The sequence below is a fragment of the Sciurus carolinensis genome, chromosome 16 (assembly GCF_902686445.1).
Source record: "Sciurus carolinensis chromosome 16, mSciCar1.2, whole genome shotgun sequence".
Taxonomy (NCBI): Eukaryota; Metazoa; Chordata; class Mammalia; order Rodentia; family Sciuridae; genus Sciurus; species Sciurus carolinensis.
The window spans coordinates 28,389,179-28,412,718 of record NC_062228.1 but is presented as its reverse complement, the minus strand read 5'-3'; the positions used below and the strand labels follow the sequence as shown (position 1 = coordinate 28,412,718).

General features: G+C 40.7%; 1 protein-coding gene across 1 annotated transcript in view; it reads left to right on the top strand.

The window, feature by feature from the left end:
• Positions 1-1,774: 1,774 nt before the first annotated feature.
• The window catches only part of Lpcat2 (lysophosphatidylcholine acyltransferase 2), a 60,823-nt gene continuing 39,057 nt past the window's right edge, over positions 1,775-23,540 (top strand). The window contains 8 exon segments of the mRNA XM_047528424.1: positions 1,775-2,055; positions 10,087-10,226; positions 13,407-13,624; positions 14,845-14,957; positions 16,830-16,890; positions 17,732-17,790; positions 20,093-20,127; positions 22,568-22,622. Coding sequence (XP_047384380.1) covers positions 1,885-2,055; positions 10,087-10,226; positions 13,407-13,624; positions 14,845-14,957; positions 16,830-16,890; positions 17,732-17,790; positions 20,093-20,127; positions 22,568-22,622 — 852 coding nt within the window. The 5' untranslated portion in view covers positions 1,775-1,884.

Here is a 23,540-nt window from a genome sequence, read left to right as displayed (position 1 = left end):
CACCTGCTTTATGCACAGCCTGTATGCTCTGCACACATCATTTCATTTCACCTTTGCAACCACTGAAAGAGGGAGAGACTATTTTAACTAGTTCGATCGTATTGATGATGAAACTAGAACCAGAGAGAAGTGGTTTGCCTGGGGTCCTAGAGCTGTTAAGTAACGGAATTGGTTCAAGGCCAAAGGATGATCTAGAGGAGGAACTTGACCCTCAGCCTAGACTCTCCAACAGCAGCATGGCCCTCGACCACCCCCTAAAATCCCTCCTAAGTAAACCTGCAGCAGGATAAGAATGCTTGCTTCCCAAACACAGATGCTGTTAGTAGGTGAGCTTTCTCCTCCTTCCAGTCAGGCACCCGTCACTTCTCTCCTCCTATAGAAATTCTGGAGCTGCTTCCAAACAGAAACTTAAGTCCTGCATCTTTTTCAGAGGTGCCTGCCAGCATCAGTTGTCTGATAGCCTATGGCTTCAGGCCTTTCCGGGTAGGTTGACAGGGAAGCAGGTGAGGAGTGGATGGGACAGGTTGGAGGTGATTTCAGTGGACCTAAAGTGATCTTTTTTTTTGACTATAGCCAGCCTACTGGTTTGGGTTCTTGAGGGCCCTGCACAGACACCCTTTCTGCAGGGATCTGACTAAAGAACCCAAGGGTATGCAGCCAGTGAAGGTATTAAGAGGTCTTACCTGAAGACCACCGAGGCTGGGAAGCTTCCATTGTAGGTCTAATACACTACTATTCAGGTTCTCTGTAACATTAAGAGAGATTCCAGCTGATCCTCTACTACTATTAGAATATTTTTCTATGAACATTATACCTGATTTAATCCTTACTATAATCCTATGGGGGCAGGAATTAATCCCTTAGACGAGGCAACAAGCCCAGAGAGGTTAAGTGACTAACTCAAGACTGCACAGCTCTCTGATAGGGTTGGACGATTCTGAGATTCAATGGTGGATACATTTAGAGGAGCAGCTGTCCCAGGGCCCAGACAGATTCTCACCCTGGCTCCCCACCTGCTGCGAGCAGAGTTTATCAGTAGAGATAAGTGGTTTGCCATCTCCATTCTTTCACTCTCAGCCACTCCCGATCAATCCACTAGACTCAGGCCCCGGAACAACTCATTTCCCCACACCCTCACCCATAAAGTTCCAGACAGGCCCCTCCCTGCACTTCCTCAGGTTGAAATGGAGCCACCACCCAGATCATTCCCCTTTTCTCATCAGGTTCCTCATCTACTGTGGAAGTCAACTTGTTTTTGCCTTTTCCAGTAACAGCTCAGTTACCCTCTGGGGCACCATTTCCCCTGTCATTCCATTCGTTTTGTGAGGGACAGATTCCATCCCTGGAACAATGCCTATATCAGTTCGTTCGCGGCTGTGGCCCACAAACACCGAACTCAAACTGGTTCACACAAATGCAAAACACACCTGGTGGTATCAATTCACTTAATGGAACAGCCCGGGGGAGTGGTTGCTCCGTTTTCCCGGGTTTTACAGGAGGAAGTGCGGATCATAAACATGGCTCGTGTCAGAACCAGTAAAACAGTGAAAACCCAGGTTTGCCTGACCCCAGAGAACTCCGCCTGAAGCGCCCCTCGCTGGAGCGTTAGGATACAAAGGCCCTTCAGAGTCTCGGTGCTGAAAGAAGGCAGTCAGCTCCGAGGGGGCGGGGCTAGGTTGCCAAAAGAAGGAGCCAGGTACCAAAGAGGGCGGGGCCGCAGCCGAGGGGCGGGGCGCCGGCGCCTAGGTGACTTTGGCGCGTGCGCAGAGGCCCCGGAGCGGCGCCTCGGGCTGGGACTGCGGAGGGCTGCGGCGGGGTCTTGGCCGCGATCCTTGCCTAAGCGCTCGGTCTTCTCTCCCTTCGGGTCCCACGCCCAGCTCGGCCATGAACCGGTGCATCGAGGCGGCGGCGGTGGCGGCCACCGTGCCGGGCGCGGGCGTCGGGGCCGCGGAGCAGCGGCCGCCGATGGTGCCTCGCCAGGCGTCCTTCTTCCCGCCGCCCGTGCCCAACCCCTTCGTACAGCAGACGCAGCTCAGCACCGCCCGGCGGGTGCAGGTGAGCGGCTGAGCGCAGGTGTCCGAGGGGGTGCGACCGAGCGGGAGAGGGGTAGGTCTCCCGGGGCTTTCGAGGGTGGAGGACGCCGGGGGCCGTGGGAAGCGCAGATGCGGAGGAGGCGGGTCCTAGAGGAGGCCAGGAGGCCAGGAGGCCAAGCGGGCGGAGACCCACCTTGCCGGTGCCGCGGGGAATGGGACCAGATGGGACTGTGGTGGAGGCAGACCTACCTCGGGAGACTGGGCTTGGGGAAGGTTTTGTGTGTGTGTGTGTGTGTGTGTGTGTGTGTGTGTGTGTGTGTGTTTTCCCCCGACCTTGGGATGGGTAAAGAGGGAGAAGGCAGGGAACCCGGTCTGGAATTAGAACAGGTAAGTCCGGAATGATCTATCTAGCCAAGCTGGGACATCCTGCCTAGAAAATCAGAATCAAGGAAGAGGGGTGTCATTAGACGGGTCCGTTGGAGGCATTTGAGAGTTTTCAGCCTTAAATCAGCTTTCCCCCAAACACTGTCCCTAGATGCACGGATGCGGGGGAGCCCAGACTGTCTTCCACTGTTAAAAGTGGTTATTCACACAAAAAGGAAGTTTGCTTTCCTTTCCTTATCTGATAAAGGACCGCTTTGGCGCAGCTACACTCACTTTTGGACTTCCTCTTTGATGAAGTGCGTGATTGTAGGATAAGATAGACCGTGCAAGATATATTTGTTCTGTGTGTTCTGCAGGGAAAAGAAATGATTTTTTTTTTTCCTGTCTGTCTCACAGATTTCATTAATTTGGATTGAAGGAGTGTAACTTTGAAGGCTTTTTGTATGCACAGCTAAGACCTCGTGCTGTCCTGTGAGGGCAGGGTTAGTACAGAGCTAAGCAGGGGGCAGTGGAATAATGGTAGGTAGATGACTGATTGAAGAAGAGTATGGGAGAGGAAGATAGAAGGGTTGTAGTAATAGGCCTTTGTAAAGAACTGAGTTTGAAAAGTTGTTCTGTCTTTAAATGGAACAGGTGTTTTCTTGGTAGCCTGACATATCCGAAACACTTCTAAATACATTGACCATTAAGGATTAAATTTGGTCAGATCAGTCATATTTAAATGGAAAGCATATCCATCGGTTTGACTTCATATTTGGAGGAAGGATCAGTGTGGCATACTTATAAATGTATTTCACCTAGAATAAATTGCTAGTTTTGATTTTTTTTTTGTTTTGTTTTGTTGTTTTTGTCTGTTTTTAATCACCTGGTCTGTGACTGTTTAGAATGCTTCCAAAGAACTCTTAGAAGAACTGTAGTAGATTGGGGAGGCACTTGTCTCACAAGATTTAGGCATTGATTAGCAGTGTGACTTTGGCCAAGACACTTAGTCTCCCTGAACTACACACCTGTTAAATTGAAATAAATCCCAAAGGAAGGTTAGAATTGAAATCATGTATGCTGATCTTAATATTGATCATTATGCTATAATTTGTCTTTAAGTTATATATTAGTCTTAAAATTTGCTACTTAGAGTGAATGGTTGGAACATGGTCTGGTTATTCATATTTTTTAAAAAATATCTATTGATCAGAGATACCAAAGATGTTGGAATGGCTTGAATATTCTGGATAAAGAGAAAATTTTTTTTTGGTATAGGAGGTTGAACCCAGGGACACTTGAGTACTGAGCCACACCCCCCGCCAGTGAAGAGTAATGGCTGAAAACAGTGTTGTCTATGTTATTTAGTTCAAAAGATGTACATACTTTCAATCAAGAATGACAAATTAATACTTAAGATGATTCATTCAGATTCAAATCAGACAATGAATGATGACCAGTGTCTCTTGCTTAAGGACTGTTGTCACCTTTGGACCTCCTTGTAGGATTTAATTTTGTTCCTCAGCCATTTTATGACTACTTACGAGTTTGCTACTCTGTGGCATGGAAGAAAGTAGCTTACTTTTTATGTCCTCATGTACAGAATTGAAATGAATGTTTGGTTGTAATTTTGGGGCTGTTTATTCATACTAAAAATATTTGTTGAATGCCTCCAATTTATTAGGTGCAGTGCTAATATCTGAGGACATAGCAGCTTGAGAAATTAGGACCCTGCCCACTTAAAACTCATGTTTCACTGAGATAGTTTAAAAAAAAAAGTACAAAATATATAATTCCATGTTTTAGTCAGTGCAATGAAGGAAAAACATGGAATAACCCTGAGAGAAGTCCTCCCTCCGTAAAGGTCATATTGCCATACTATAACCATATAGAAATCTGATGGAGGGTTGGGGAGATAGCTCAGCTGGTAGAGTGCTTGCCTCACAAGCACAAGGCCCTGAGTTCGATCCTCAGTGCTGCAAAAAAAAAAAAAGAAAGAAAAGAAAATAACTTTAGAAATCTGATGGAGAGTTCTCTTTATTTGTCAAAGAGGTGCTCTCACATTGCTTTTCTGTTGAGTACTATTGTGTGTTGCAAACTTTGAAAGTGACGGGGGGGGACACAATATTTGATAATTTGTTCAGTTAAAATCCAGATTGGTTGCTCAGTGTGAATGTGAGTGAATCTTATGTGAATTTGCTTTAACCTGGTTCCAACTCCTTCTTCAGTTTCTATGCTATGATTCTTACAGTCAGGATTAAATTTTTGGTCTTCTGATGATGAGACCTTTTGGAAGAGGATCTCAGTCAATTATATTGAAGAACAACTCGGGGATCTTAATCATCTCATGTTCTCCACAGTTCTTTTCGTCACCTCTCCATCACACCATCTATTCCAAATCGCATATTTGTCATGTACCCAGAGCTTCAGGAAAAGTCTCCTGGATCCTAGTTCCCTTCTAGTACTAGTTCTGGAGCTCCTCCACATCTTGATTTATTCGTTATTTATCTTACAGAAAAAAGAATGATAGCTAAGTTTTACTGTATTTATAAGTCAGTTTTCAGGTGAAGAATAATTTAACAGGGTTAGTTCTGGTCCCAGGGATGGTGGAGTCGGAGTAGCTTAAATCAGGCAAATCTTCTCATAGATAACAATATAAGTCCTGGTCAAAATATAAGAAACCTTATGAATGTACTCTGGAGCAAGAAAACACAACAGAAACTGGAGGGGATTTGTTCCTATACTGTGTGAAATCTCCCTATGCCCCCTCTTTTTTCCCCTGAGGGTTCTCCCTTGGTACCATGGGAGAGGATTGGTAGAAAGCTTCAGTCTTACTGGTCTGCTGTGTCAGAGGACAGAGTTCAGGGCAGTCAGAGTGACTGGAAATTGAGGAAAGAAACAGAAAGGAGGAAGCCAGAGAGGAAGGAGCCCCTAAATTGTCATGTAAATTTTTCTTAAATTCTTAGCAGATCACTGAACTGTGTACCTACACCAGAGCTTTCAGAAGTCCTGGAAGGAAGAAAAAACTAGAAGGTTGAAGAAGCTGAACAGATAATTATAACCATGCCTCCCCTGTCATAGTTACAGGGGAGGAACATTTAGAATCACACCAAGTAGGAAGGTCTTGGTAAACACCTCAGCCTTTCTGTTAAACCCTCACAAATGTTTAACACCTTCAGAGAAAAGGTACACCTTAGCTCTAAGGCTCCAGTCTAAGATTAAGGGCAAATTTTAAACAGATTTTCCCTAGCAAAGTATAAATCCAAGCTTCCACAGATGGAGGTAGTCAACCAATATTTTACTTACCCATTAGGGGGAAAATATCAGCACTCTTCAGAGGAAGATAAGAGAATCTAAATTTCTGCAATATGCTATTCAAAATAGTCAAAAGGAAAACAATACTAAGAGTTCAAAGAAAGAGAAAAATTTGACTGTGGTCAAGGGAAAAAGTAGCCTAAATGACTTTTTAAAGAAGCTCTATAAAAATGGACCCTAAAATGACCAGATGGAGGAATTTACAGATAAACATTTTAAATGTTTATAAGCTTGCTCAAGGGCTTAAAGGAAAAGAGTGTCATAATAAGTAAGTAGGTGGAGGGAGCTCTGTAAAAAAGAAATGAGAACCAAATGACATTCTGAAACTGAAAGGTGTTATATCTGTAATGAAAGATTCACTGATTGAACTTACTGGCTTGCTAGAGATGGTGGAAGAAAGGATCTGTGCACTTGAAGACAGATGACCAGAAATTATTCAGTGTAAAAAGCAGAACGAAAAAAAAATTGAGGTGGGACATCAGCAAAAAATGGTGAAGTCTCTGAAAACAGCTTCTCTGCAGAAGTGGTGAGAACACAATAAAAATAAATAGAACCAGCTTTGTCTTGTCTCTGAAAATAAACCAAAGGTTTTAGCAATCCAAGGAACATTTATTCAAGAAAAAGTGCTCACTCTTGGTAAGAGCAGTAAGCTTTTCTGGCAGTTTAACTTAACTTATTCTCGTTATCAATACTTTTTTAGCTCTGTAGTGTCCTTGGAAACCAACAACCAGCAACCTAGTAATACTAGAGAGGAAAGAATAGGTTAGTACTCCATCAGAGAGTTATTCCCAGAGAAATGTCATTATTTGATCTGTCTGGTGGCTCCCTGGGGGACTACACGTGCAAGACGTTTTTTGACCTGCAGTGGATCTTATCCAGCACAGACAGCCTTTTCTCAGTGTGTTTTGAAAAATAGTCAGAGGCACTTGTTTAACATGACAGCTGACCACATATTTAAGAATCAGACTGTGTGCTTTAAAAGAGTTCCTGGGTCAAAAAAGAAATCACAAGTGAAAATTTTAAAATGTTGCTCCAAATAAGAAGTGAAAATCCAAAATACCAAAAATTACGGGATACAGTTAAAGCCACGTGTAGAGGCAAATTAATAGATTTAGATACTTAGAATGATTTTGAAGTAATGATTTTAAGCTTTCACTTTCAGAAGCTAGAAGAATGATAAATACAAGTCATAATCAATGAAATGGAAAACAAACTATAAAGAAAGTCAACTAATTCAAACATTTGGTTAATACACTAGTAGAATAGAATAAGTTAATAAAATTGATATATCCCTACCAAGAATGATAAAAGAGAAAATACAAATTACCAGTATCAGGAATGAAAGAACACATTTCATTACAGGTTAAATGACTAATCAGAGAGTATTATCAACAACTTGAAACATGTAGGAAATGGACAAGAATTTAGTTCATCAAATGAACACAAAAGCTAGAAAATATGACCAGATCTTTATAAAAGAATTTGAATTTTTTTATTCATACAATACACACAGTCACACATATACACATTTAAAGAAGACTCCTTGCCAAGATTATTTTACTTATAAATTCTGTCATACTTTTAAGAGCACAATAAAACACTTACACAAGATCTTTCAGAAAGTAGAAAAGGGTGGAACACTTTCAAACAAGTTTTATGTGGTTAGCATCATCACCTCGATACCAAAATCTGAAAAAGATGGTAAAGGAAAAGAAAATTATAGACCAATGTCTCTCATGGTTTTAGATATAAGATCCCTTTAACAAAGTGTCATCAGGTCAAATACAACAATATTTGGAAAGTATAATATATTCCAAGTTTGATTTGTCTTAGTAATCCAAGGTTGATTTAACATACCAAAATTTCAGTTTCAATGTAGTTCATCTTGTTAGCAGAACATATTAAGAAAACAATTTTCTTAATAAAGCAGGAATAAAAGGAAACTTTCAACCTGATCCAGGATATTTATGAAGCACCTCCAGTTAATATACTGGTAGAATATCTAACCTGTTTCCTCAAAGGTTGAGAACAAGGCAATTATCTTGTTCACCATTTCTACTCAGCATTGAACTGGGAGTGGTAGTCAGTGCAATAAGACAAGAAAAAGAAAATAAAGCATATGGACCAAAAAGAAAAGTGTACACCTGTTTTTATTCAGAGATGACAACATGTTTGTATATGAAGAAATTTCTAAGGAATCTAACCACTAGAACTAATAAGTGAAGTTGGCTAGGTCATAGGAAATAAGATAAAAATTTTAAATCAATTTTATGTCTATACTCTACAAGAATAAAATTGCAAAATGAAATTAAGTAATCTCATGTATAAAATGATCTTAACTACTTAAGAATACTTTTAACCAAGACCAAGTAAGACTACTACACTGAAAACAACAAAATCTTGCTATAAGAAATTAATGAAAACTTATGTAAATGGAGAAATAAATCATGTTTATGAACTGTAGGAACCAATATTATTGAGGACAGTTCCAGATTCATCTATAGATTCATTGAAATCCCAATAAAAATCCTAACAAATTTGTTTGTATCTTGTAAGCTGATAAATTAATTCTAAAATTTCTGTGGAAGGGATCTGGAATACCTTGCTCTCCAAAAAATGTTGAAGGAGAAAAAGTTGGATATCATATATAACCTGATTTCAAGATTTATTTCAAAATAACTGTAATTAAGACAGTTGGGTATTGACAGAAGGATAGATGAATGAATATGTTATATTCATTCATATTCATAGGTCCATGCTTTTGATAAATTCATATTCTACATACTTTAAAATAGGTGCCTTTTATTTCATGTAAATTGTACCCAACAGTTGACTTTTCAAAAGACTACCAACAATAATTATTGGCCAGGATATACAGCCATGTAATTCTCACACATTGCTAGTGATATTTTAAAACCATACAACCACTTTGGGAAACTGTTAGTTTCTTATAAAGTTAATTAACATATGTGGCTCATCAATTCCTCTCCTAGAAAAATTAAGACATATTTACAGAAAGGCTTGTACAGAGTGTTCGTAGTTGCTTTATGCATAATCACCCACAACTAGTAACAATTAAAATGTGCATCAGCAGGATAGTCAGTCAACAGATCATCATAGGGTTATACAGTGGGATGATACTCTGCAGGCCAAAAGAATGGATGACTGATAGGCAAAACAGCATAACTGAGCCAAGAAATATGTTAAGTAGAAGAAGTATGCACCACATGCTTCCATGTGGGTGACGTTCAAGAACAGGTCAGTCTATCTTTGGTGTCAGAAATTCGTCATCGGCTGCCTAAGCACATAGGCAGTAACTGGAAGAAGCACCAGCTGGCTTTCTGGAGTAGTAGGTGTGTCCCGTGTTTTGAAGGGTGGCAATTACATGAGCACCCACCCATCAAGATCAAGATCACTGGATTGCACAGTCAAGACCTGTACTTTTTCTTGTGTGTACACTTGACCTCAGACATACACATGCACTCAAGTAACTTGGCAGAGATTAGGTAACTAGACTACTTTGGGCACTTTTTGTAAGTTATTTGATAACATAAGGGGTGGTAGAGATAGAAGGAGGCGCTGTTGGATAGTGTAATTGTCTTATGGGAAAAAAGATAGTGCATTGTACATGAAGACAATTTACTTCACTTGAAAGGCAGCATGGTATAAGCACAGGCCACCAAACTGGGTTAAATTCTGGTTCTGCCACTTATAATATAGTCTCATTAAGCAGTCTAATGTATCCCTCGGTACCTTTTCTGTCTTTTACATAAGATTGCAGCTAAATGAATCACTACACGCCAAGTGCTTAGAATGCTAAGCATGTGGGAGGCATTCATGCATTATTTGCTGTTCTTGTTTGCATACTTTCCATTCTTATTTATTCTTTATTTTTCTTTTCTTTTTCTTCTCCTCCGTCTCCTTATTGTTATTCATTACTGAGGGCCAGCAGGCATATTCAGCAGTGCCTCAGATCACGCTCTTCCTTCAACCTCTAGCTCTCAATAACCACTTTCTCCCTCTTAACCTTGCTAGGACTTGCTTGTCTCGAAAGATCATTCAGCGCCTCCTCCGCGCAGCCTTCCCTGACTGCTAAATCAGACCCGCCTTGCTTTGTCCCCTCAGCATCAGCATTCACTCTATCAACTGTCTTAGGGTGTTCCTCACTGTTTCTTCTGTACACAGTTGGCTTCGTGAGGTCAAATGCCTCGTCTTATTCTTTGGGTTTAAATTCTTACCTGGTGCAGCACAGTACCCAGTCCATCTGTGGGTAGGTGCATGACTAGCATAAAACGTCCCTGTCTTGTGTTTCAGCTCGATAGCAACATGTTGAAATGACATCAGTTGATCTGCTCTTATCAACTTTGACTTTCAGATTTTCCTTCTTGGAATTATCCTGCTTCCACTTCGGGCCTTTTTTATTGTATTGTTTCTCTTACTGTTGTGGCCATTGGCTGCGATCTTCACAGCTTGCTGTCCTGAGAAGCCAACTTACCCAGTGACTGATTGGAGGAGGTAAGAAACATGGATGTCCAAATATCAGGCAGATTCAGATGTTGGAGAGGTTTTGTTGTCATTTAATCAGTAATGAGTATTTTTATCTAACTGCTGCTACCTACTCAATCTTAATAATTCGTTTCTCTGATAAAACTGGCCTGCATTTATGTAGAAATTGCTGCTCAAACATATTCTGTTAATCTTCTGTTGAAGTTATAATTTCCTTATGGTAAAAGATTTTGTTTTCTGAATTATTGTCAAAATTGATACATGTTGTTGGGCACAGTGGCACATGCCTGTCATCCCAGCAGCTTGGGAGGCCGAAGCAGGAGGATCACAAGATCAAAGTCAGCCTCAGCAAGTTATTGAGGTCCTATGCAATTTAGCAAGACTCTTGTCTCTAAATAAAATAGAAAAAAATGGTGGTGGAGGGGTGGGTTGGGAATGTGGCTCAGTGGTTATAAGTGCCCCTGGGTTCAATCCCTAGTACCAAAAAAAAAAAAAAAAAAAATACATCCCTGGTTCTGATAGATAGCCAACTAGTGTACCTGAAACTAACGAGCTGCAAACTAGGTTGCCATCTTTGGCTTTTCCTGTTTTCACATTTGCTTTGGTCTCCCCGCAGAAACAAAATGCTTTCTGCAGTGACATATAGATGGATCGATCACATTTTTATGAATTACTTTAGTGATTGTCAGTAGTAACAGCTTAATTATTAATGTAGTCTGACTCTTTCAAAGGTTACCAGTCTATGTCAGCACTTCCATTCTGCCTGTTAGGGTGGCATTAGAGAACGGACTGATCATGAATGCATGAAGCAGCCAATAAAAGTTGCCACCTGTGTGTCGTCAGCGTGGGGCTTCCTCATGTGGACTCCGTGGGTTCCATGTGGATTCCACCTCCATAGATCTGTTTTAGGACAGTAGCAAACTCCTGAAATTTTACACCGTTTTTAGCCCCCACACACAAGGATATGTTCCTTTCATCCAAATCTCAAATGCAGATTTGTCTTCCAAAAATTTTGAGAAATACTGTTCTAAGGACAAGCAGTTTTCTGTTCAGTTCACGTTCTAGTGAGCTAAGGTCGGTATCAAACAGCAGGCTGGTCTGAAGCGGAAGTGAGCCTGGGCTGACGATGCCCCAGAGAAACTTCAGTGCTTCACCTCGTGGTGTTTTGTTTCGTAACACAAGTTTCTGTAGAAGACAACACTTCAAGGCATGTTTTTCTGACTCTCCAGTTTCTTTCAGATGATCTCTTTGGTTTCTATGGTTAGTGGCTTCTGTAAGTCTAGGAGGATGGGAGAAATAGCCTTAAGAATCCAGAGAAGAAATATAATAAATGGTAGAAAATAAAGTTCTTACCTTTCTCTGTGAAAGCGGTTACTGCCCACTCCTCTCAAACAGTCAATGTTGAAGTTATTATGTGACCCCAGACTTTAAAGTTTAAAACAGTTAAATGGAAGTGCCTAGTGGCTTGGAATCTGGAATTTTTTTGGAAATGTTTGAAACTGAGTGAAGGGGTGCACTTCATATCCACCTGTGAATAGAGGTCTCACCTCCAAACAAAGGGAAGAGGGAACTCTGGAGTCATTTCCCTTTGGAAAAGTACTTTGGTTTTCTGTGCCTTACTTCTTGCTGAGAAATAAAAGTCACAGACTTCCTCAGGGGCTAGTTGCTGCTGATTCCTCACCGTATCATTACGAGAGGTCTCCTTAGATCCCTTGTGAGCAGGATGCAGCACCCCGCTGCCCCCACAGATTCCACCCCCTGTGGATCATAGACATTGAAAAAGTACATCTGTGCTGAACAAGTGCAGACTTTTTTTCTTGTTATTCCCTGTGTAGCACAGTTTACTACCTATGTACATAGCAGTTACATGTGTTAGGTCTTCTAAGTAGGCCGAGGTGATTCAAAGTCAAGGTTATACACAGATAGGCATCATGTTATTTAAAAGACTTGAGCATTTGATGATTTTTCATCCACAAGGGTTGCCCAGGGATCCCAGGGGAGAGCTGGACATGTTTTATAAACATCACCTGTCACACCAAGCTGGATGCCAGTTCACGTACGGAGCTCTCCATCCCGCTTGCCCTTCTGGAAGGATGCTGTTTCCCTCCTCCATCAGGCTGATCCGGTCAGAGGCGCCTTTGGCTGGTCCTGTGTGTCCACCGTGGGCCCAGGCATGGTATTAATGAGTTCATTCATCTTGACTGGCAGAATCTTTTCAAAAGTAAACAGTTGGTTTCTGGAATTGCTAGGTGCTTCTCTGTCCCATGGAAGTGAGATGGCGAATTCATTTCTGAAGTTGTTTTCAAGATGTGAATTCGTTTCTTGAAGTGTGTGGGTCGCTAGGGATCAAATCCAGGCCTCACACCTGCTAAGCAAGCATTCTACCAATGAGCTGTGTCCCCAGCCCCTACTTCTGAAGATTCATGATGATGTCGAGGACTGTAGCGATATAGATGAGATCTGCTTCTAAAAATTATTCCTCAAGTAATTCTGAGGACAGAGTCAGGTGAAGGTTCTAAAGGTGTTGAGGAGATAGCAGCATCTTCATGACGCAGAGATTCCTAAGTTGGCTACTTTTGAAGGGCAATACTGATTTGAATGTCTCAGTGGGAAATGTGTTTGTTTACAGCAAGGATTGAACCCAGGGATACTTTACCACTGAGATACATCCTCAGTTTCTAAAGTTTTTTTTATTTGAGACAGGGTCTCACTAAGTTGCTCAGGACCTAGGTAAGTTTCTGAGACTGGCCTCCAACTTATGATCCTCCTGCCTCAGCCTCCTGAATTGCTGGGATTACAGTTGTACACTGCCTCGCCCAGCTAAAATTCATTTTTTATCACTTTATCATCATAGAGTAATGGAGACATTTAATAGCCACTTATCCTTAGGCAAATTACTTCTCCATGCCTCAGTATTTTCATCTGTAAAACGGGGATAATAACAAACAATACCTACTTCAAAAGATAAGGCCAAGGATTTTAAGAAATTAATCTATGTAGAGCATTTAGAATAGTGCCTGGCACCTAGCAGAAAGAACTTCATATAAGTGCGAGCTGAAGTCTCCTGAGCTTGTATTTAGGATGAAATTCTTGACATATTTTGGTTTTCTTGTATTTTAGAGTAAATCCCTGCTGCTCACTTAAAAATCAGCAAAGCTAATTATGTCTTTTCTGCATTTACTTTTGAAGGACGGTCATTCATTGGGCTTTGAAGCACCTGGGCCACGCACTCATCTTCTCCATGGGCCTCATAGTGTCTGTGAAAGGAAAGATGGCCAGCGTGTTGGAAGCACCCATTTTGGTCGCGGCCCCTCATTCGACCTTCTTTGATGGGATCACCTGTGTTCAGTGTGGGCTGCCCTCGCTGGTGTCTCGAAAAGAAAACGCACAGCTCCCTCTGGTCGGCGGTAAGTACCTGCGAAGTAACAGATGAAACAGGTTCGCGCTTTCCATTAAGATAATCGGGTGTCCTTTTCTGATAAACGTTTTTTTTAAAAAACTTAAAATATCTCAACATATTTCTTTTTATTTACAAAAAGGTCCCATGTGGAAAGGATGAATTTATGAAAAATGACTAGGCTTCTATTCATCTGTAGCCTCGTCATTTTTTTTTTAATACCTATTTTCATCACTATGTTGTTCTTGTTTGTGGCCAGGGAAGACCAGTTTTCACATACCAAAGATGCTGGAATTTGTGTGTGTGTGTGTGTCTGTGAGAGAGAGAGAGAGAGAGAGAGAATTGAACCAAAGAGTCTATAGAAGCACAGGTCACTTGCTTTTTCACAGATTTCTCCTCAGGGTGTTAGGCTGATAGAGGCACCAAGTCTTTCCTCTAAGCTCTGTTTTCTTCCCTGTCGCCTTGGGAGTCTCCAGAGGGACTTTTGAAAATCACGATGTGGAACAGTAAGCGCTTCCTGCCGTGACAAATAATGAAGCAAGTGAAGTGCTTTTCCCACCAGACACTGTGGCTCCTCCCTGAGGGATCAGTCTCCAAGTCACTGCTCCTGATGCCAGGGTTCTCTCTCAGGTGACGAGGAGAGGAGGTGACAGTGGCCCCCGAGCTCTGCAGAAATGGTAGCAGACCTCCAGCTTCAGCTCAGGCACCTGGTTTCTTGACTGTGACCACTGTTTTTTTTTTTTTTTTTTTTTTTTTCTTTTCCTGGAAAGTTATGTAGCGATTAACTTTTGATAAACAGGCGATTTTGCGTGTGGTTGGAAGCTATCCAGAGAGCTCACTTTTTGAAAATATCCGTAATGTGTAAAGTTGCCTCCTACCTATGTGCACTATGGATTCAGATAATCATTTTTCAAACTGTTCCTGAAATTCAACGGGACCATCTTGTATTTTCCAAAGGGCTAATGTCCGTCAAGGCAGACACTTCGGGAGAGAAATCACGTTTGCCTTTTCCTGTGAACCACTGTCACCGTCCTTCTGTTACATTAAGGAAATCTTTTGAGATATAGTTCTCCTTTCGAAATTGGAAGCTAAGTTCTAATAAACTTTCTAGTTGTTTCTTTGCTCTCATTTTAGTTTTTCATAAAATTCGTCTTAAGATTTACCCTGTGCTATTGCTAAGGTGGCTTTAGCCAAAAAATGACTTGGTTGGGTTTTTTGTTCATTTTAAAGCTCTCTTACGGACCACACAGCCGGTGTTGGTGTCCCGGATGGATCCGGATTCCCGAAAGAACACAATAAATGAAATAGTCAAGCGAGCGACCTCCGGAGGGGAATGGCCCCAGGTAAAGCGCTGTCCGTGGTCACTTAGCCACGTGAGTTGACTCCCTGCCTGTAGACTTACCTGTGTGGATCCACAGATGGTAACCCCCGCGGACCCCTCCACGAGGTACCTGCAGCCTGATGGGTGCAGAATCAGTGAACTAGTGAGCGATCAGAAGTCCTGCTACATGGACTTCACCTTGTCTCTCCTTATCTGCCAGACTCTTTCAATCAATTTTTACTTTGTGTCATAAAAAAATGATTCTCTATCTCTGCCTTAAATTACCATTAAATAATATGAATATTTCATGTAATTTAGGGTATGAGATACTAAAGCCCCATTATATTCAGCAGTGTGTTGGGTTTACTGGGAAAGAGGTGCAGGCCTTTGAGTTCAGAGGGTACAGCAGAAGCAGGGCCGGGTCAGCCCTCGCGTCTCCCCAGCCCTCCCCGCCTGTGGAGGATGAGGGGGCAGTGCTGATTGCGTGGCAAGCCAGGGGTGATTCTAATAAGTATCCCTCGATCTCTGTCCCAATGAAAACAAGGGACCTCTTGTACTCTGGTGGTCCTGCAGAGGACATGCAGACGGAAAAGTCCCAAAGGAGTGTGGCCAGCCCCGCAGCTTTAGGAACGAAGGCTTAGGAGGAATGATTTAAACGTGATTGATAAGAGTGGCCTTTGAAATTAGTGTTTGATTTTTCTCTTGGGATCCAAAAAGCGTATCTGCAATGAGTAGGTGGGAGATGACAGGTAGATTTGAGCTCATTTTTGTTGTCTTGAGGAAGAACTTTCTCTCCATCCAGAGAGAGAATGGCCTTGATTTGGAATCTCCAGAACTCTCTGGCAATGGCTGAGCAACCACTTGGGGGGAATATTATAGAAAGAGTCCCAACATTAGCACTGCTGGGTGACTTAATGCCCCTTCCAGCTCTGAGGTTGTATGGTTCATTCAGCGGCCATTCATTATTAGTCATGGAACTGTAGAATTTCCACTGAATACAACGCATTTGCTGTTGCATCTTTCATAGGAAACCCGTTTTTTAATTTAGAGGATGGACTCACACCACACCTATTCATAATTTTTATTTACAAATAACCTGTGACTATAGCAATTTAACTCAATAATCCTTTCCCTCTCTGTTATAAAATACATATTACTAACTACAGTGAGTGCAAGAATTTTACTTTTATTTGATGTTCTTAGCTGTGGGCTCATGACTAAATTTCAAAAGCTTCAAGAAACCAAGCTGCCATCTTAGTTAGTGGAGAATCTAATCATCCTGCATGTTCTTCTTATGGAAAACATAGATACATTGAAAGCTAAAACACATCCTCAAAAAATAGATATTAAATTGTATTCCATCCATCGGCCAATTCAGGTCAGCATGAAGCACACTGCAGTAATTTTCTCCTTTGTCCTGGAGACCTTTATGAATCCTGTTGTGGGAGTGAACATCATTTAATGGGAAAACTGAAACAATGTAGGAGGTCATTTGGGTAAGGCCGTGTAGCTGCAAGGAAGGAATTTAATGTACTGTGCCTGGTGTATACTTTGACCAAGACTGAACAGCACTCTGTTAAATTTATTTCTTTTAAATTTCTTCAGATAATTGGTAAAAACATCATTAAGAAAAAAATGTAGTGTGTTTGTAAATTAAGTATAATCTCTATTCAGAGCCTGAATTTGTTTTCTAACAAACTGAATGGCCAAACTGCGTTTCTTTTAGAAGATAATTGAATAATCTGATTCAAGCTTCTATTAGAATCAAGCGTTAGCCTTTTATTTCACTTTTGTTTTCGAAGCTTTGGCAGCTGTTTGTGAAGTCATAAGAAAGCAAGTAAGAGGTAATCTATTCATTAGACTGAAATATTAAATCTATTCCTTTTCTCCCAAGATACTAGTTTTCCCAGAGGGTACTTGTACTAATCGTTCCTGTTTGATTACTTTTAAACCAGGTGAGATAAATTAATTTATATATTATAACAAAGTAGTGTGGAAGAGATCTCAAATGATTATAGATAGCTGTACACAAAATTATGCTTTAGATTGCTTTGAGCATTTTCTCTTTTCTGATAAAAAGTTTTTCATGTGATTCTGCAGAACTTAACTCCTTCGCTTTCTCTTGGTATTATAACTTCTTCCTGGCAGGGTGTGTGTGTGTGTGTGTGTGTGTGTGTGTGTGCCTTTGCCTTTTCCTCCAGGGAATGCTTGCATATACCTGGGGTTCCCTGAAGTGACCAGTCCCTATTTTGTTATGACTTTTCAAATGCCCTCTAGGGTTCACTCCCTTTTGAATACGGGGAAGGAGCTTCTGAATGTATCTCTTGACACTTTTTAAAATGGTTTTGTGTAACTGCTGGAATGCTCCTCGCCCAAGCGATGACTCATTTCTGGCAAGTGTGGTCACTTTGCTTCAAGCATTTGGCTTTGTCTATATCTAGACATTCTTATTTTCTCTTCTTCATCTTGATTCTGTCATGACTGCTTTTTTTTTTTTCATGACTGCTTTTTAAACAAATCTTGTTGAGTAATAGGTATTTGGAAAATGCAAACAAGCAAGGAAATCAATGTGTAAGTGCCTTCGGCACAGGATTAAATATCTTGCTTGACTAATTCTTAATTTTAAAAATTCCTCATTTTGTTAAACACTAAGAATTTACCAATAGTTAGCAAAAAGCTTCTGTGATCTGTACCTGTGAACTGTCAGTGTACTTGTACTATTTGTGATTGATGTTTTTTATTGTACAGTTTTTATTTGTATGAAAATTATCTGATAAAATTCCTCTGTGGTTCCAGGAGCCTTCATCCCCGGGGTCCCCGTGCAGCCCATCCTCCTCAGATACCCCAACAAGCTGGTAAGCGCCATGTTCTCTGTGGAACGATTTAAGTATCCCAAACAGCACACCTGCTCTGGGACCCCTTTCATATTTGAATAAGGAAATGAATAGGTGAATGGTGAAGAAATCAACAGGTTTGTTCTGCTTGCCATGGCTGAGTTTTTAAAATCTTGCAAGACAGGCACATATTTGTTGATACCAATATTAAATATTGTTTTCTTATTATTAAGCTTCAGGAAGACATTTCTTAGCCTCTGTTGTCATAAGTCCCAGATGTAGGGTCTCACTGGACAGGATTGTAGAACTTTGTAATTGTAAGTAAGCCTGGAAGGAAACTTTTCCTGATATAGAGGTCATTACTGATGGAGAAGGATTGAAATAGCAGGATAAACTTGAGAGATGCTTGATCTTTAATTACTGGCTCTGTACTTACGAGCCGGGTGACCAGTGGCAGGAAGCTTGATGAAATAAGGAGATACCTGAACAAACTAAGCACCCTATACATCGTCCAGAGTTAGCTCAGGCAATACTGTATTCCACACAGCTGGGTATGCTGTTGTTCTCTGGACGTAGATCATACCACTGTTTCCTAAAGACTTTGGTGGGGATGCTTTCGTTCTGAGAGGATTTTGTTTGTTAGAGAATTTATATAAAAGGCAGGAGGTAATTGTTAGGTGTCTATGCTGTTTAAGATTAAGAATTATCCAAAAACTTAACACCAAAAATACAAACAAATAACCCAATTAATAAATTGGCCAAAGAACTAAACAGATACTTCTCAAAAGAAGAAATACAATTAGCCAACAAATATATGAAAAAATGTTCAACATCTCTAGCAATCAAGGAAATACAAATCAAAACTACATTGAGATTCCATCTCATTCCAGTTAGAATGGCAGTTATCAAGAGTACAAATAATGTGTTGGCAAGAATGTGGGGAAAAGGTATGCTCATACTTTGTTGGTGGGACTGCAAATTCGTACAATCACTCTGGAAAGCAGTATGGAAATTTCTTGATAGATGGGAAGGGAACCACCGTATGACCCAGCTATCCCACTCCTTGGTATGTATCCGAAAGATCTAAAATCAGCGTACCATAGGGGTAGAGCCACATCAATGTTTATAGCAGCCAAATTCACAAAAGCAAGCTGTGGAACCAACCTAGGTGCCTTTAATGGATGAATGAATAAAGAAAATGTGGTATACATACAATGTATACAATGGAGTATTATTCAGCCATAAGAATGAAATTAGGGCATTTGCTAGTAGATGGAGGAACTGCCTAGTGAAGTAAGCCAGATTCAGATACTCCAAGGTCAGATGTTCTTTCTCATATGTGGGAGGTAGTCCAAGATGAGGGGGAAAAAGAGAGAGAAAGGGAGATGGGGGGATACCATCGAAGTAGAAGGAAGATCAATGGAGTATCTGACAGGGATGGAGGAGGCAGGAGAAGAGACCAGAGAAGGGAAGCAGAGTGGAGCGAATCCCACCTGCTTTTCTGTGTACGTGTGTGAATGTACCACAGTGACTCTCACCATCTTGCATATCCACAAGACACTAACAGGAAAACACTAAAAGTAAATATCAGACAGATCGGTGGAGTAGAGGGAAGGGAATAGGGGAAGGAAGAAGGGAGGGAAAGGGGAAGGAAGAAGGGAGGGAAAGCGGAAGTACTGGGGACTGAATTAGAGCAAATTATATTCCATGCTTTTATAATTATATCAAAATGAATCCTAATGTTGTGTATAACTAAAAAAGACCCAATTACAGAAAGAATTTTTAAAAAGATTAAGACTTCTCAATCAATCCAACTTTATTCAGTGACTGGTTTCTCAACTTTGGAAATTATGGCTAAAAAAACAAAATTAAAATGATCAAATTTTTACTCATCACCCCTCCACTTATAGGTTTGAATTTTTTGCATACTCACATTTAATCTTTTCTCTCAAATAACCCCTTCCATTTTTTTTGATAACCAATGTATTCTGTTTTTTGTAAGAAAATGAGTTTTCCAGATACGTTCTATTGGGAGAAAAATAGCTAAGCATGTGCAATCGTGTTTTTAAAAATGCAGAACAATTTATTCCACAAAAAGATACATAGCGACATAGGAAGATAGACATTTTGTTATGTAGATATACATTCCCTGAATCCGAAGATCAGTTGACCACTTTTAATAATGATGTGCCTGTTTCACTTTTCAATGCCTTGCTTTTGGTTCAGGAAAAGTATGCACGCATCCCAATATTAAAATGAGGTCTTTCTTTTTTTTTGATATTTTCCCTCCAAAATAACCACTTGGCTACTTCTGTCGTTGCAGGACACGGTGACCTGGACGTGGCAAGGGTATACGTTGTAAGTCATTTCTCTCCATTATTAGTTTAAATACATTTGCTTCAGTGAAGAAAATAGTTTATTTCTTCTTTAAAACAAAAAGTCAAGATTTCTAACCAGAGCTTCAAATCTTGTAACTGATGTCTGCAGAGAGCATTACGACTCTGCCCGGTAACCCCTGGTGCCTCCCGTGGGGAGAATTCTAGCCCGTGTTCAGATAGGCCTCAAGGTTTCTATTTTCTTATGTTTTTCATTTTCTCAAGCTTTTGTCTTCTGATCTGTGAGGAACTTTGCGGTGACTGGTTTCCATCGTGCTCAGCTTGGGTTTTGTACTTGCAGATTGCGCATCCTCTAGAGTCTCCCATCCAGACTTTACTCCCCTGTTGTGAGCAGTTCAGATCAAATTACTTTTAAGTCCTGGAATAGTTTGTGGTGTGTGTGATATAAGCTGAGAAAACAGCTAACCAGGATTTCGGTTCCGTTCTTGGATTTTAAAAGTGCAGGGCTCAGCAGTTTCTAGAAGCACTTGAGTCGAGAGAGGAACACAGTTTCACTATTAACCTTTAAATGGGCCTCTAAAGAGAAGAGAACTTGTAGCATCTAACTTTCCTTCAGATCTTTTGTTCAGTTCCCCCTTGTAAAGTCTGAGCTTGTTTCAATTTTGTTGAGCACTATATGAAAACCTGGATCAGGACCTTTCCACCAGGGCCTGCCTAGCTTGATACTGTTAAGCGCAGATCCACAGTAGCGTCATTGATGAATAGGTGATGACCACTTGGAAATATTTAAAAGGAAATCATCATTTTCCCTCAAGTACTCTGCAGGATTCTCTGAAATAAGACATTTTAATGAGAATGGGTAACTAATGGGTCAGTGGAATAAGCCTTAGCACATGTGAAACAATTATGTTCCTATTAGGCTTCCGTACTTCTGTCATTGGTAGCCAAGTTAAGCAAATAACACCACAAAGAGCGCGTTGTAAAGGATATGTAGACAGCGTATTGTCTTACTCTAAGAAAGGAGTTGATTCATTAGACTAGAATACATGTTTCATGCTACCATGATTTTGAGTGCCTGGTTCTTAACTTTTATACAAGAGAGAATTAGGAGAAACAAGTAGCATGGAGAACATTTTAGAAACAGGTGTTCCTAAAAATTGGGTGAGTACATATTTATATCTCCTGATGTGCGTCATCTTTGGGGCCTTTTCAAATTGAGTTCCCTGTGGAGATAGTGACTCTGGGTTCATCGTGTGGTCAGTATGACTTTTTCTTGCGTAACAGTTCAGGCTGATGAGAAGATCTAATAAAGTGCTTTCTGGAGGAGGGAATAGGGGTAGAAAATAGAGTGGCTTGATCTAGTCTAGTCTTCTAACCTGGCAAGGATGTGACAAAGGGAAGAAGAAAACCAGAGAGCAAATTCAGGAAACAGGGAAAAAAGATACGTCAGGAATCAAGGATTTCTTAGGATTTCAAGTTTTACTTATAAACAATACAGAAATCTTTAAAAAGCACGATTTTGTGTTTTCTGAATGCCATGTTTTGAGACCCTGTCTCAAAGCAATAACTTATACTTAATGGAAGTGGTAAATTTACTTCCTAAATTTCTCATTTTAACTGAAGTTCTTGTTTGAACTCTAACTTCCTTTAAGTACATCTCTTAAAGTAATTTCTACAGATAAACAATATTTAAATTTCTTTCTAGCAGAGAAGGGTGACTGGTCATTGTGTTAAACATATAGTCTAATCCATTCTGCCAGATTTCTGGATCAGCTGTTTAAGGAGGCTAAGCTGTTCCCACGGAAATCTTACCCAGGGAGTCCAAGTACATCCTGGAAATCCGCAAGTAGGAATATCTGTTTCAAAAATTGCCTTTGAAGAGTTGGTTAACCACTTTAAAGAGGGCCTTTGAACAGCTGTACAATGAGATTTGAGACTTTTCTAATTTCCCTGCAACTAAAGCACTTATCAATATTGGGACAGTTTTGATAAAGTTTCGGCTTTTAGGAGAATGCCAACTATATATATTTTTTTAATATCAAAAGTATTTAGAAATTGTAGTGTTATATTCAGGAGTTTCCCTATAAATCTGTCTTCGGGTAGTTTCTCTAAGAACTTAGGCCTTTGAGTCTTTGTTGTCAAGAGACAACACATTGGGGTTTAGACTGTTGAACTGTGGTTCTGACTCACAAATGTATATTTGGTATTGCATTTGGTGTTTTAACTTTAAAATGGTTATCTAAGTCCAAGAAGTATTATACCTGTAGTGTAGCATTTCTATGCACTTCTAGCATTCATAATAAATATATATATAAACATAAATATGTATATATTTATATAACATATGTTTGCATGCAAATTAAGTGTGATGTGATGTTCATGTATAGAGAAATGCTATAGAGTAACATTAGATGCTACTTGAATTACCATATGAAGATAGCCCTCTCTTTTTTTCTTTTCAGCATCCAGCTTTGTGTGCTAACTCTCTGCCAGCCCTTCACAAAGATGGAACTGGAGGTGAGTCATTCAAAACGTAGCCTTGCAACTTGAGATTTGGCCTTTCCTTTAATTTTGAATTTCTAATCTAGAGAGACCAGATGTGAAGTTTCACCAATTGAAAATAAGCTCTGTCTTGCCGGGCACGGTGGTGTGCCTCTATAATCTCAGGAGACTGAGGCAGGAGCATCGCAAGTTCAGAGCCAGCCTCAGCCACTTAGCCAGGCCCTGCTTCAAAATGAAAAATAAAAAGGGTGGAGGATGAAGCTCAGTAGGAAAGCACCCCTGGTTCAATCTTCAGGACCCCCCCCCAAAAAAAAAAAAGCCCTGGTGTTTTATAAATTGTGCATCTCAATCCATGCTGTCAAATTGAACCCTTGGAATCATGTTAGGGAAACACTTCTAACTTCTGGAAACTTCTAAGATGTGACCACCCTGACTGGCCAGATTTGCATCCCCTGATGGCATCTCTTATGCTTCTAATGCTGACGTGACCGCTACCTTGTTGAATCTTTGCCTCTTCTCACTGACCAAAGGAGAGAAGGAGCCCACAGTAGCTGGTGGAGCCTACAGCTCCTTGAAGAGTAGGGTCTGTGGGAGTCAGGAGGTGCTCCTTGGGGGTTGGGGGAGAACTAAGAAGGCAGAGGCTCTCCGTCAGAGTCATTCTGCATGGGAACGCTGAGGCATTCCTGGGAGGTGGCTCATGTCACCATTCACAGGGGTCTTTTGGTGTGAGTTTCAGTGGCAGATGGGGAATTGGGGAGTAATCAGAACATTTGGAAAAGTCTGACTGATCTTTAAGACTCCGAAGGTTGCTTTTAGATAACAGGTGATACCCTCCAGGTCTCTGCTAAGGAGGATTACAATATTGGGTCTGCAGACACTTGCCTTGATTCTAATTGCATTCATGTATTACAGAATGAAAACCCTCAGTTTGCC